Genomic DNA, 14,350 nt, shown 5'->3' on the forward strand with positions numbered 1-14,350 from the left:
GAAGTCTAAAAACTCACCCACACACCCTTGCCCATCCTGTGGGGCCTGAAAGCCCTGATAACAGAGGCAGCGGAAGGAGCCGGCTGTATTATCGCAAAACCCGTGACTGTCACAAACAGTGTTGTTTACACATTCATCAATATCTGCAAAAAAGACATTTAACATCAGACACAAAACACACACTGACAAACACCAGATATTAATGGATGGACAAAGGTTCTGCACACACCCTGATTAGTATTAGATGATCATGTTTACACAGGATGAACTTTTGAAACATTTTACATATAAATAAAATGTTTTGATGAAAATGTCTGCATAGACACAAAACACTGGGTTCTACGAGAAAACATTTACTTTTCCTCAGGAAATGTTTTCAAACTGAAATGACTGCTGCTGTGGCCACAGTGGGTATTTTCTAAGTGTTTTTCAACTCTATTTCCAAGGAGAGTGTATTTCCCCAGGGGACATATGTGGAAGCACTGTCACCTTTTTGGATTGCGGTAAATGCTGAGTTCGATTCGGTAGAGTTGGGGGCTCACAGAAGCACTGCCCTGCCTGGCCAATGTTTACTCATCCCCTATACATAACTTTGGTCAAGTCTAAACAGCATCCCACCAAGACGGAGGAGGAGGAAGAGGACGGGAGGGAGGAGAGGGAGACAGAGAATCTGAGGAGCTCAGCACAGTGCATCCAGCCAGTCCCAGCCATTCACAAGAACCTGTCACCAAGTTATAGCCACTCAAGGTCCTAAATGTCTATGATGCTACAACTGATGAGCCGGTGGCCAGCTTGTCAATTCATTCTGTTCCCTACAAACTTGGTACTAGATAGCACAATAGAGAGTGGTCCTGTGCCTTCCTCCCCCGTTTAACAAAGACGTTCTCATAAAAGCAATGTCTCAATTGCATCATCACAGACAGACTTTAGACATAACTCTTTTCTGTCCTTACAGTTACTCATTTTCTTCATTCAGGGTTATTAAGTAACAGTTAAGAAAATCCAATTACTGCATCCAAACACACATGAAGAAGAATTCACTTTTATGTTGAAATAACAAAATAAAGTAACAAATCATAAGGAAAATGATAACTTGACAGAACTTCATTTGGTGGAGTTAATGTTGAATAAAAGTGAGCCTTTCTCTTTCTACATGTTTTAACATGGAATTAAGATATTTTCTAGAAAAAAAAAGATGCAAGCAATAATAATTGGAAGCTGTCTCACTCCCTTTCCTAATTTTCTAACACAATGAAGCATAAGTTCAGAGACTGTCTTACTTTTGAATTTTAAAATATGAGTGACTAAAGTTTTCTTACAGAAAACTGTGTCCCCTCTCCTGTGAAGATGGGGTCCTTTGTCCCCTCCCAGCCAGTTTCTTCCCACCTCAGTCCTACCTGCTCATGCTTCTCTCATTTACAGTTAATCATCACTGCCTCCTTCCCTCACTGCTTTCAAAAAAGTTAGAAACTCCTGGAAAAGCTTTCACTTAACCATGTCCCCTACTGTGCTTTTCCAGTCCTTCTATTGCTGCAAAATGTTTCAAAAGATCCATCTTCATTCACTGCCTTTATTTCCTAATGTATCTCATCAGTAAATAAATAATAGTAACCATACCAATATTAATAAAATTAATAAATCAACAACAGCTAATAATGTTTTAAATTAATAATCAACAGCAGCACTACTAATAGAAAAATCAATTATAATAATTAATAACCAATATTATTACTCTGATGATTCAACAAAATAAAACATAAAGAGTGCTTGGAAGATTGCCTGGCATGGAACATAGGGAGCACATATGTGTCAACTATTATAATAATTATTATTTTTACTCCCCATCCTCCTTGTCTTCCTCCTAAATGACCTGCTCTGACCTCCTAACTCTTTATTCCATGAAATTCCTCTGAGAAAAGCCACCAATGACGACCTATCATTAAATCTGATGGTCATTTTCCAGGCAGTCACTATCACCCTTGACCTCTAAGGCCGGTCAGCATCCCCCCCCCCCCAACTCCCTCTTCTCATGACTCATGACAGCATTACTCTTGTTCCACCTTTAACCCTGCGGCTCGCCCTCCCCTCTTACGCAGCCTGAAGGCATGTCTGCCAGGCCCTCCTTGGGATCTGCAGGCCCTCAGTCCTTCCTGCTCCACCTTTTACAGGCTCCACTTCAGTTACCACGGCCCTCAGAAGGAATCCCAAGTCTTTGTCCCCAGCCAGGATCCTTGTTGCTGTAATCACTCCCATTGCACCTTCTGCTACAATCTCAAACTTATCAAGCCTAAAACCGAATTCACCGCCTTCCTCCTGAATCATTCTTCCTGACCTTCAGGAGAAACCTCCACTGCCTCTAACCTTCCTTCTTTGCCTCTGCATCTTACCTCGATTTGAACTGAACACTCCATGAAATTACTTCACGTTAAAAAAAAATTAGTCTCCCTTGCAGCAACTGACAGAAAGAAGGCACTCAGTAAATCTGTTCTCATGACTCTCGGTGTCCGCCCAACGCTGGGATTATGATTTATGCACCGACCCAGTCATGAGAGGAGCAGCTGCATGGTGTCCTCCAATCACCTGACACAGGCCACCGCTGGTTTCAGGCTTGGTGACATGGGCATCTGTCTAAAACATTACATTATTCATTGAACTGTATGATCTAAGGGCTGGAAAGAAACTCAGAAACTCTTCCATTACTACTTATATACTGAGGATTTCCCAGTCTTTCCTAAGGGTTGACCTCTGTCCTTTAGAACCACTTACCTAACACCTATTGGGCATGTTCATAGTTGAACTTACTAACCCTCTCCTCCTCACCTGCCTCCATTTCTCCTCTATTCCCTTCATCAGAGAATCCAACCAGTCACCGCAGCCATAAATCTCAGCGTCGCCCTTCCCTCTCCCCTCCCTCCGTCCCTCTCTCATACCCTCTGTCCTTCCGATACTCCTCATGCTCCTGACTGGTTCCCGGGTCCCTAGTCTCGCTGCCTCCCTCTAATCGGTTCTTCGTCAAGCTGCAAACACTTTAGGGACATTCCCTTGTTCATAATGCTCAGTTATTTCTTCCCGGCTAGAGGACACCAACCACTTTCTCTAGCAGAGCACAGAGCATTTTTCGTCGTCTGCTCCTGGCTACATGTCTGGCCACAGTTCTTAGCCAATCTCCTTCCCCATGTACGCTCCAGCCCTGTCAATGTACTTGAGCTCCCTGCAAACCCTCTGGTCTAATAATTTCTCACTGGCTTGGGGCACACCCACTCTCTCCACCAGAAAGTCTCCCCATTGTGCACTCTGCTCACAAACCCCTCCGGGCGCACCTGCAGCCATCCCAAGAGACACTGCCTGGGAGGCACATCCCACCTGCGAGACCCCAGGGCCCCTGAGCATTTTGTACCTTTGCTGTGTGCCCACAGGGGCTACTTTTTGGAGTGAGGAACCTTCAACTGACTCCCACTAGCAACTGATTTCCCTTCTAAAATGAGATGGATAACGAAAACAGAGAAAGGGAAACCAGCGCCTAAAAATCTGGTGGCTTTTCAGTTCAGATTCTTGAAGTAAAATCTCTTGCTCTCTTTTCTATTAATTCCACGCAGTTACAACAGATGATGATCTCTGCTAATGATCACCAGCTTAGGAACTGAACAGCCGACCTTACAGTGAACAAGTCCTGAGACGACTGTGAATTACTGGGCGTCTTGCAGTCTCAGACTTAGGGTAACAGTGATTAACACAGAAAGTTTAGATGAGCAATGTTTTGGATTTGAATGAATAGGAAAAAATAACACAGAATGCCTGCTGGAGACTAGCTATTCAACAACTAATATTTTATGAAAATGATATACTGTAACTCTCAGCAGTTTTGTATTTTCAACAATGAGGTGAGGTAATAGCTTAATAAGAGGACAGCATCTGTCTCACTTCCCTGACTAACGATCTGTATAAAGCAACATTATTTCATTAGAATTTTCTTTCATGATGTGAGCCCTGAGATATTTTTCCATTGTTAGTCCTGTCTGTAAATAGAATGATAAGAAATGCTATAATTACAATGAACCCTATAAAAATAAAGCCAAGTGTAATAAAGATTATTATTATGTTAGAATAAAAACTGTACCAAATGCAAGCTTCATTAAATGGACATGTGAAAGCCACCCTATTTTGCTGAAGTTGAATTTTGAATATGAAACTAAATTGGGAATGATCCAAGTATCACAGGTTTTCTTTTTGCTTAAAGAAGGGTGATTCTATTCCATTAGGAAAACGATTTTGCTCAGGCATGTGTATGACAGTCTCACCAGTCATACAGTTGCCCAGATGAGTGATAAAAGAGTGACTGTCCAGAGATCTCTCAGCTGGAAAACCAGATGAATTAGGTATACTAATTAAGAATGGCGAATTTTGCATGCAAGTTTTTGCTATTAATACATTCCTGAACAAGACAGAGGGAAATATTACCGTTTCAATAGAAACAAATTCAAGAAGAATTACACAGGCCAAGGAGAGTGGATCATTGATATGAATTCTCTAATAACAACATTATGTCAATGTCAGAAAGAGAAACGGGGCATAGTCCTGAGCAACTGGAACTGCTAGTGGCTCATTTTTAATGTGGCAATGTTGTCTGGGACCAAGACCACACTGTGAGGGTCTTAACTATTGACCTACCTGGCAGATAATTTTCCTTGGGCCATATGCTTTTTACTTAGTACATGTTCTCAATGGACCAAAAGTTTTTTCAAAACCTATTGAATGTTATCAGGGATTCTACATATACATATAATATATAAGATCAGAACTCCAACCATGTGCCCTCAGTTCTCAAATGAGGGTGTCACCCTCTTTTTCAGGCAGTGAACTGTGAAATAAGTTAAAAGCATCACAGGGAAGCATGATTTTCCAAAAGGGGTTGGGATCAGGTAAGCCTTCTTTACTCACCAAAATATTACAACTGTGTTCCAAGACCTCGACAATGAAATTCATAACAAAGCCTCAATGATTCCATTAGATTTTCTGTATTATATGAAGAAAAATATGTGTATGGGGAAAGAAGGATATTTGTGTATATTTTGTCACAAAAATGATTTAGTTTTCCTCCTCTCAGATACACTCCTTGATTTCTTGTTTTGAATTAAGGAAAAAGTATACCTTTTTCTCACTTTCTTAACATGCTCTGTATCTTTGTTTTGTTGATTTTCTTTTTCCTTATTCTGAGCAAGACATATCTGCTGGAGGAAGGAGCTCACTAACAGGCCTCCCTTCTGCTGCCAGGGCACCCTGGAAAGGCGGATGATGGGAACTGTGTCCCATTCTTGGTAATGGACCATTAACAGGAAAATCTCCACAGTTCTTGCACGGTGGAGAAGAAAAAGCCCTCCTATCATCAAGACATTTTCAGATGAAAGATACAGTTCATCTCAACTTGAAGATGCTTTGAGAATTATCCAGCTTGACCCCTGCAGAAAACTGAGGCCCTGAGCAGGAAAGTAACTTGCCCTGAGGTTACTCAGTCAGGGGCAGGGCTGGCAGAGGAATAGAGCCTACTGAAGGAGCAATCTTCTGAATCTGCGCTTGCGGCTCCATCAGGCATATCCTCTTGCCTTCCACCACAGTGGTGGTTACACAGGTCACTCCAAGCGGATGGCCAGAGCTAACCAAAACGTGAGCCCAACAAGCACACTGGGGCTCATTCACTACAAAGATGCAAGTCAGAGCGCACGCTTCTTGACCTAATCCTCACTGACGTTTTTTAATCAAGTACCCAAGTACCTTCCTCTTTTCCTTCAACAAGGCCTCGACATCAAATATCATCATACTTTGGAATCTAAATAGCAAAAGATATAGTAGGTCCTGAAGATGTGGTTTCTCCTAAAAAAACAAAAGACCCTTGTAAGTGTGCCAAGGGTGCGCCAGCTGCGGAAGGTCCTGGGACCACATCTAACATTGGTGCTCTCTGCATCTCCTCATAAAAAAAGGAAATGACTCACAACTTCAGCCTAGGGCTTCCTAACCAACTGGGAGTGGCTAAATATGTGGTGCCAGAACCATAGGAAAATAGAACCAAAGAAAGGGGGCTTAGAGCGGAAGGCATCTAGGCTTCCTGCTTCAGGGAAATGCAGCCCTCACATTCCTTACTGAGTGGAACGGAAGCCAACCAGGAGACAGTAAAGCCCAGCCAAGAAGTGGGATGGAACAATGTTAAACCAGCTGAATAGCTGCCCAAAGGAATTTTAAAATGGCATGGCTGCTGGCCCAAAAGGGATTAAGGTCTCTCTCAGCACCGTCGGAGAGGAGCCAGGATTAAACAGAAGATGGGTACATGGCCTAAAGAAAAAAAATAAAACTTAGCCAATAGGAAATTAAAAACTGGATTCGGACATGGTCCAGATAATACAATAAGATATGGAAAGAGCCTTTTTAAAAAGGTCCACTGAGGTGTGGCAACTTCCACGAGGCTGAGGAATAGGGGCTGAGGAAAATGTGTTAAAGAAAATAACTTTGTTCTAGGAAATGGGGATGAGCCAGAAAAACAGCAAAAGATGACATCCTTGTTCAGAGTTTGACTGGCACACTGCTGCTTAACAGACAAGGGTCGGGAGAAAACCTGGGGGCCTTGCTGGTCCCACGTATGTCCTGAAAGCTAGCAGCCTAAGATCAGCAGCAAGAAACGCAGAGGTAGCAAGTCATTTACAATCCAACTTTGTAGTACACACATTCTAGAAAGCAAGGCTGTGCAATGACAGATCATTTTTCTTCCCTAGCCTTGAAACTCACTACTTTAAAAAAGATTTACTTAAGTTATTCTTTTAAGATTACCCAGGGAAGCCTTCCATTTGATTTCTGCAAACAGCTAGAAGTTCCAGAGAAACCAAACCAAAACTTTGCTCTGCTTTTAATCTCGCATCATGTGGACAATGTATATTCGTCCACGGTTCAAAACATCTTAATAAAAACCACCCTAAAATCACAAACATCATACCACTCATCTTATCCAAAAACATGGGACTCATCCTCAATTACCTCCCTACATCCAGTCATCACGCTGTTCTGATTTTCTGTCGCTGCTAAATCCCATCTCTGCCCTCCTCTCCTATTATTCAGGGCCTCCCCATCTCTCATCTGAATTCCTGGTGGCATTCTAATGGGTTTTGTGCTTTCAGCCACTTACTGCCATTCCAAAACCATCCTCCATAGTTAAAGAATGATTAATCTCTTTGAAATAGTCCAATCAAGAAATTCTCTGCTTAAACCTTTTCAGTTTTTCTCCAAGGATAACAATATAAAGAACCTTGCCACATGCTCTCTGGAGCTCATCCACTTGGTTTCTCAAGTTATTTACTTTTCCAGCTGGCCCTAACACCCCTGTATCTTCTACTTCCCTCTTTCCCTCTCTATTGGATCATCCCATCAGGATCAAACATTTTCTGCTCTCATCTTAAAAAAAAAAAGCATCCCTGCATATAATTCCTCCAGCTAGAATCAAATTTTTTATCTCCTTTAACAGCCAAGGTTCTGGACTTTCCTATAAACGCTGTGTCCCCTCCATTACTTCTCATTAGCTCTTGGGTAGGTCTCATATACAGGATCTGACTGAAATGCCTTTTGATAAGCTTTCCATTTTGTAAAATTCAAAGGACCCTTCCTGTCATCTTAGCAGATCGCTCAGTGGCATTTAATGCAGTTGACCGCTCTCCTCCTAAAGCTCCCTCTTGCCTTGGATTCCATGGTCCTGTAGGATCCCAGGTTTCCTCATAATCCTGTGGCCACTTTCTTCTCTTTCATTAACCCCTCAATGGAGGTGTGTCTCAGGGTTTGATCCTAGGCCCACTGTTCTTCCCATTTTATGATCTCTCTTCTTGATGGCCTCATCCATTCTAATAGCTTCAAATAACATCCATATCTGATAATACCTTTGGCATCTCCAGACTAGACTTCTAAGCACTAGATCTAACTAGATCCAATTGCTTGCCTGTCACCCACACAGGTATTTCACAAACAAATTTAATTTAATACACCCAAATCATTACTCTTGATCTTTAGAAAAATCTTGCTGCATTTTTCACCATGTCTGCAAATACCTACTTGCTAAATCCAGAACCAGGGATCTATCCTCAATATTCCTTATTTTTACCCTATATCCAGCCCAACACCAGGGTAATAATCTAACACCAGGTTCTATGTCCAAACATTTCTTGAGTCACTCATTTCTCTCCAACACATTGTTACTATTCTAGCCTGAGCTATGGATATGTCTGGCCTGAACAACATCCCAGAAGACCCCTCTGGCCTTTCTTTTGCTCCTCTACTCCCATTTCCAAACAGTACCCTAGGTCATATATGCTTTAAAAATATAAATTAGAGGGCAGAGCCAAGATGGCAGCGTGAGTAGAGCAGCGGAAATCTCCTCCCAAAACCACATATATCTATGAAAATATAACAAAGACAACTCTTCCTAGAATAAAGACCAGAGGACATAGGACAACATCCAGACCACATCCACACCTGCGAGAACCCAGCGCCTTGCAAAGGGGGTAAGATACAAACCCCAGCCCCACGGGTCCCGAGCGCCCTTCCCCCCAGCTCCCAGCAGGAGGAGAGAGGTCTGAGCGGGAGGGAGAAGGAGCCCAGGACTGGTGAACACCCAGCCCCAGCCATCCGGACCAGAGCGCAGACACAGTGCATGTGCGGGGACCTGGATACTAGGGAAACAGGGCAGCAAGAATGGTGAGCGGGTATCGGAGACCAGCGCTGGAGAACAAAAGAAAAGTGAGTGGCCATCTTTTTGTTGTTGTTGTTGTTGTTTTGTTGTGGCGAGTGCTTTATGGAAGGCTTAAACGGATAGGGACCCCAATACTAGGGAAACAGGGCAGCAAGACCGGTGAGCGGGTGCCCGAGGCTGGCGCCGGAGAATAAAGAAAAACGAGTGGCCATTTTTTTTTTTTTTTTTTTTTGGTCGTTGTTTTGTTTTGGCAGGTGCTTTTTGGAAGTCTTGAAGGGGCAGGGCAGGACACTTAGTCCAGAGGTAGGGAATCCAGGGATCTCTGGGCACTCTAATCCCCTGGGCTGCAGGGAGCACAGAGGCCCCTTATGGAGATAAATGGCCTCCTGGCCACTCACCCTCCAATGCAACTCCACCATTTTGGAGGAGCAGCCCGAGCCAAGTCACACCCACAGCAACAGCGGAGATAAACTCCATAGCAGCACCGCAGGAAGCAGAAGCCCTGTCTGCACGCAGCTACCCAGCACAAGCCACTAGAGGAGAGCTATTCTCCCAGGAGAGGAAGGCCACAAACCAACAAGAAGGGAAGTTCTTCTAGCCGTAACTAGTCCCAGCTCTGTAAACTATTCCTATCACCAAGAAAAGACAAAATTACAGGCAAACCAAGATCACAGCGACACCAGAGAAGGAGACAGACCTAACCAGTCTTCTTGACAAAGAATTCAAAATAAAAATCATAAACATGCTGACAGAGATGCAGAGAAATACACAAGAAAAATGGGATGAAGTCCAGAGGGAGATCACAGATGCCAGAAAGGTGATCACAGAAATGAAACAAACTCTGGAAGAATTTATAAGCAGACTGGATAAGATGCAAGAAGCCATTGATGGAATTGAAACCAGAGAACAGGAACGCATAGAAGCTGACATAGAGAGAGAGAAAAGGATCTCCAGGAATGAAACAATATTAAGAGAACTGTGTGACCAATCCAAAAGGAACAATATCCATATTATAGAGGTACCAGAAGAAAAAGAGAGAGGAAAAGGGACAGAAAGTATCTTGGAAGAAATAATTGCTGAAAACTTCCCCAAACTGGGGGAGGAAATAATTGAACAGACCACAGAAATACACAGAACCCCCAACAGAAAGGATCCAAGGAGGACAACACCAAGACACATAATAATTAAAATGGCAAGGATCAAGGACAAGGAAAGAGTTTTAAAGGCAGCTAGAGAGAAAAAGGTCACCCATAAAGGAAAACCCATCAGGCTAACATCAGACTTCTAGACAGAAACCCTACAGGCCAGAAGAGAATGGCATGATATATTTAATGCAATGAAACAGAAGGGCCTGGAACCAAGGATACTGTATCCAGCACGACTATCATTTAAATATGATGGCGGGATTAAACAATTCCCAGACAAGCAAAAGCTGAGGGAATTTGCTTTCCACAAACCACCTCTACAGGGCATCTTACCGGGACTGCTCTAGATGGGAGCACTCCTAGAAAGAGCACAGAACAAAACACCCAACATATGAAGAAGGGAGGAGAAGGAATAAGAAGGGAGAGAAGAAAAGAATCTCCAGACAGTGTATATAACAGCTCAATAAGCGAGCTAAGTTAGGCGGTAAGATACTAAAGAGGCTAACCTTGAACCTTTAGTAACCACAAATTTAAAGCCTGCAATGGCAATAAGTACATATCTTTCAATAGTCACCCTAAATGTAAATGGACTGAATGCACCAATCAAAAGACACAGAGTAATAGAATGGATAAAAAAGCAAGACCCATCTATATGCTGCTTACAAGAAACTCACCTCAAACCCAAAGATATGTACAGAATAAAAGTCAAGGGATGGAAAAACATATTTCAGGCAAACAACAGCAAGAAGAAAGCAGGGGTTGCAGTACTAATATCAGACAAAATAGACTTCAAAACAAAGAAAGTAATAAGAGATAAAGAAGGACACTACATAATGATAAAGGACTCAGTCCAACAAGAGGATATAACCATTCTAAATATATATGCACCCAATACAGGAGCACCAGCATATGTGAAGCAAATACTAACAGAACTAAAAGGGGAAATAGACTACAATGCATTCATTTTAGGAGACTTCAACACACCACTCACCAGAAAGGATAGGTCCACTGGGCAGGAAATAAGTAAGGACACAGAAGCACTGAACAACACAGTAGAGCAGATGGACCTAATAGACATCTATAGAACTCTACATCCAAAAGCAACAGGATATACATTCTTCTCAAGTGCACATGGCACATTCTCCAGAATAGACCACATACTGGCCCACAAAAAGAGCCTCAGCAAAATCCAAAATATTGAAATTCTACCAACCAATTTTTCAGACCACAAAGGTATGAGAGTAGAAATAAATTCTACAAAGAAAACAAAAAGGCTCAAAAACACATGAGGGCTTAACAACATGCTCCTAAATAATCAGTGGATCAACGAACAAATTAAAATAGAGATCAAAGAATATATGGAAACAAATAACAACAACAACACAAAGCCCCAACTTCTGTGGGACGCAGCAAAAGCAGTCCTAAGAGGAAAGTATATAGCGATCCAGGTGCACTTGAAGAAGGAAGAACAATCCCAAATGAATAGTCTAACATCACAATTATCAAAATTGGAAAAAGAAGAACAAATGAGGCCTAAAGTCAGCAGAAGGAGGGACATAATAAAGATCAGAGAAGAAATAAACAAAATTGAGAAGAATAAAACAATAGCAAAAATCAAACGAAACCAAGAGCTGGTTCTTTGAGAAAATAAACAAAATAGATAAGCCTCTAGCCAAACTTATTAAGAGAAAAAGAGAATCAACACAAATCAACAGAATCAGAAATGAGAAAGGAAAAATCATGACAGACTCCACAGAAATACAAAGAATTATTAAAGACTACTATGAAAACCTATATGCCAACAAGCTGGAAAACCTAGAAGAAATGGACAACTTCCTAGAAAAATACAACCTCCCAAGACTGACCAAGGAAGAAACACAAAAGTTAAACATACCAATTACAAGCAAAGAAATTGAAACGATAATCAAAAAACTACCCAAGAACAAAGCACCTGGGCCGGACGGATTTACCTCGGAATTCTATCAGACACACAGAGAAGACATAATACCCTTTCTCCTTAAAGTTTTCCAAAAAATAGAAGAGGAGGGAATACTCCCAAACTCATTCTATGAAGCCAACATCACCCTAATACCAAAACCAGGCAAAGACCCCACCAAAAAAGAAAATTACAGACCAATATCCCTGATGAATGTAGATGCAAAAATACTCAATAAAATATTAGCAAACTGAATTCAAAAGTATATTCAAAGGATCGTACACCATGACCAAGTGGGATTCATCCCAGGGATGCAAGGATGGTACAACGTTCAAAAATCCATCAACATCATCCACCACATCAACAAAAAGAAAGACAAAAACCACATGATCATCTCCATAGATGCTGAAAAAGCATTTGACAAAATTCAACATCCATTCATGATAAAAACTCTCAGCAAAAGGGAATAGAGGGCAAGTACCTCAACATAATAAAGGCCATATGTGATAAAACCACAGCCAGCATTATACTGAACAGCGAGAAGCTGAAAGCATTTCCTCTGAGATCAGGAACCAGACAGGGATGCCCACTCTCCCCACTGTTATTTAACATAGTACTGGAGGTCCTAGCCACGGCAATCAGACAAAACAAAGAAATACAAGGAATCCAGATTGGTAAAGAAGAAGTTAAACTGTCACTATTTGCAGATGATATGATACTGTACATAAAAAACCCTAAAGACTCCACTCCAAAACTACTAGAACTGATATCGGAATACAGCAAAGTTGCAGGATACAAAATTAACACACAGAAATCTGTAGCTTTCCTATACACTAACAATGAATCAATAGAAAAAGAAATCAGGAAAACAATTCCATTCAGCATTGCATCAAAAAGAATAAAATACCTAGGAATAAAGCTAACCAAAGAAGTAAAAGATTTATACTCTGAAAACTACAAGTCACTCTTAAGATAAATTAAGGGGGACACTAATAAATGGAAACTCATCCCATGCTCATGGCTAGGAAGAATTAATATCGTCAAAATGGCCATCCTGCCCAAAGCAAAATACAGATTTGATGCAATCCCCATCAAATTACATTCTTCAATGAACTGGAACAAATAATTCAAAAATTCATATGGAAACACCAAAGACCCCGAATAGCCAAAGCAATCCTGAGAAAGAAGAATAAAGTAGGGGGGATCTCACTCCCCAACTTCAAGCTCTACTATAAAGCCATAGTAATCAAGACAATTTGGTGCTGGCACAAGAACAGAGCCACAGAGCAGTGGAACAGACTAGAGACTCCAGACATTTACCCAAACATATATGGTCAATTAGTATTTGATAAAGGAGCCATGGACATACAATGAGGAAATGACAGCCTCTTCAACAGCTGCTGTTGTCAAAACTGGACAGCTACATGCAAGAGAATGAAACTGGATTATTGTCTAACCCCATACACAAAAGTAAACTTGAAATGGATCAAAGAACTGAATGTAAGTCATGAAACCATAAACTCTTAGAAGACAACACAGGCAAAAATCACCTGAATATAAACAGGAACAACTTCTTCCTGAACACATCTCCTCGAGCAAGGGAAACAAAAGCAAAAATGTACTCATGGGACTACATCAAACTGAAAAGTTTCTGTACAGCATAGGACACCATCAACAGAACAAAAAAAAGGCATCCTACAGTATGGGAGAATATATTTGTAAATGACATATCCAACAAGGGGTTAACATCCAAAATATATAAAGGACTTACACACCTCAACACCCAAAAAGAAAATAACCCGATTAACAAATGGGTAGAGTATATGAAGAGACAGTTCTCCAAAGAAGAAATTCAGATGGTCAACAGACACATGAAAAGATGCTCTGCATCACTAAATTATCAGGGAAATGCAAATTAAAACCACAATGAGATATCACCTCATACCAGTAAGGATGGTCAGCATCGAAAAGACTAAGAACAACTAATGCTGGTGAGGATGAGGAGAAAGGGGAACCCTCCTACACTGCTGGTGGGAATGTAAGCTTGTTCAACCATTGTGGAAAGCAGTATGGAGGCTTCTCAAAAAACTAAAAATAGAAATACCATTTGACCCAGGAATCCCACTCCTTGGAATTTACCCAAATAATACAACTTCTCAGATTCAAAAAGACATATGCACCCCTATGTTTATCGCAGCACTTTTTACAATAGCCAAGATATGGAAGCAACGTAAGTGTCCATCAGTACATGAATGGATAAAGATGTGGTACATATACACAATGGAATACTATTCAGCCATAAGAAAGAAACAAATCCTACCATTTGCAACAACATGGATGGAGTTGGAGGATATTATGCTCAGTGTAATAAGCCAGGCAGAGAAAGACAAATACCAAATGATTTCCCTCATTTGTGGAGTATAACAAAGAAGCAAAACTGAAGGAACAAAATAGCAGCAGACTCAGAGACTCCAAGAAGAAACTAGTGGTTCCAAAGGGGAGGGGTGCAGGAGGGCGGGTGGGGAGGGAGGGAGAAGGGGATTGAGGGGT

At 41.5% G+C, this 14,350-nt stretch overlaps 1 protein-coding gene across 8 annotated transcripts in view; it reads right to left on the reverse strand.

The window, feature by feature from the left end:
- The window catches only part of LTBP1 (latent transforming growth factor beta binding protein 1), a 375,947-nt gene that overhangs the window by 46,166 nt on the left and 315,431 nt on the right, over nt 1-14,350 (reverse strand). For 4 of the 8 annotated variants that reach the window (XM_073214444.1, XM_073214439.1, XM_073214457.1 and 1 more), the window contains one exon: nt 18-143. The exons of the other annotated variants lie outside the window; for them this stretch is intronic. In XM_073214444.1, the coding sequence (XP_073070545.1) occupies nt 18-143 (126 nt within the window). The remainder of the gene's footprint in view (nt 1-17; nt 144-14,350) is intronic. 8 annotated transcript variants of the gene reach the window in all.

The sequence above is a fragment of the Manis javanica genome, chromosome 1 (assembly GCF_040802235.1).
Source record: "Manis javanica isolate MJ-LG chromosome 1, MJ_LKY, whole genome shotgun sequence".
NCBI classification, from domain to species: Eukaryota; Metazoa; Chordata; class Mammalia; order Pholidota; family Manidae; genus Manis; species Manis javanica.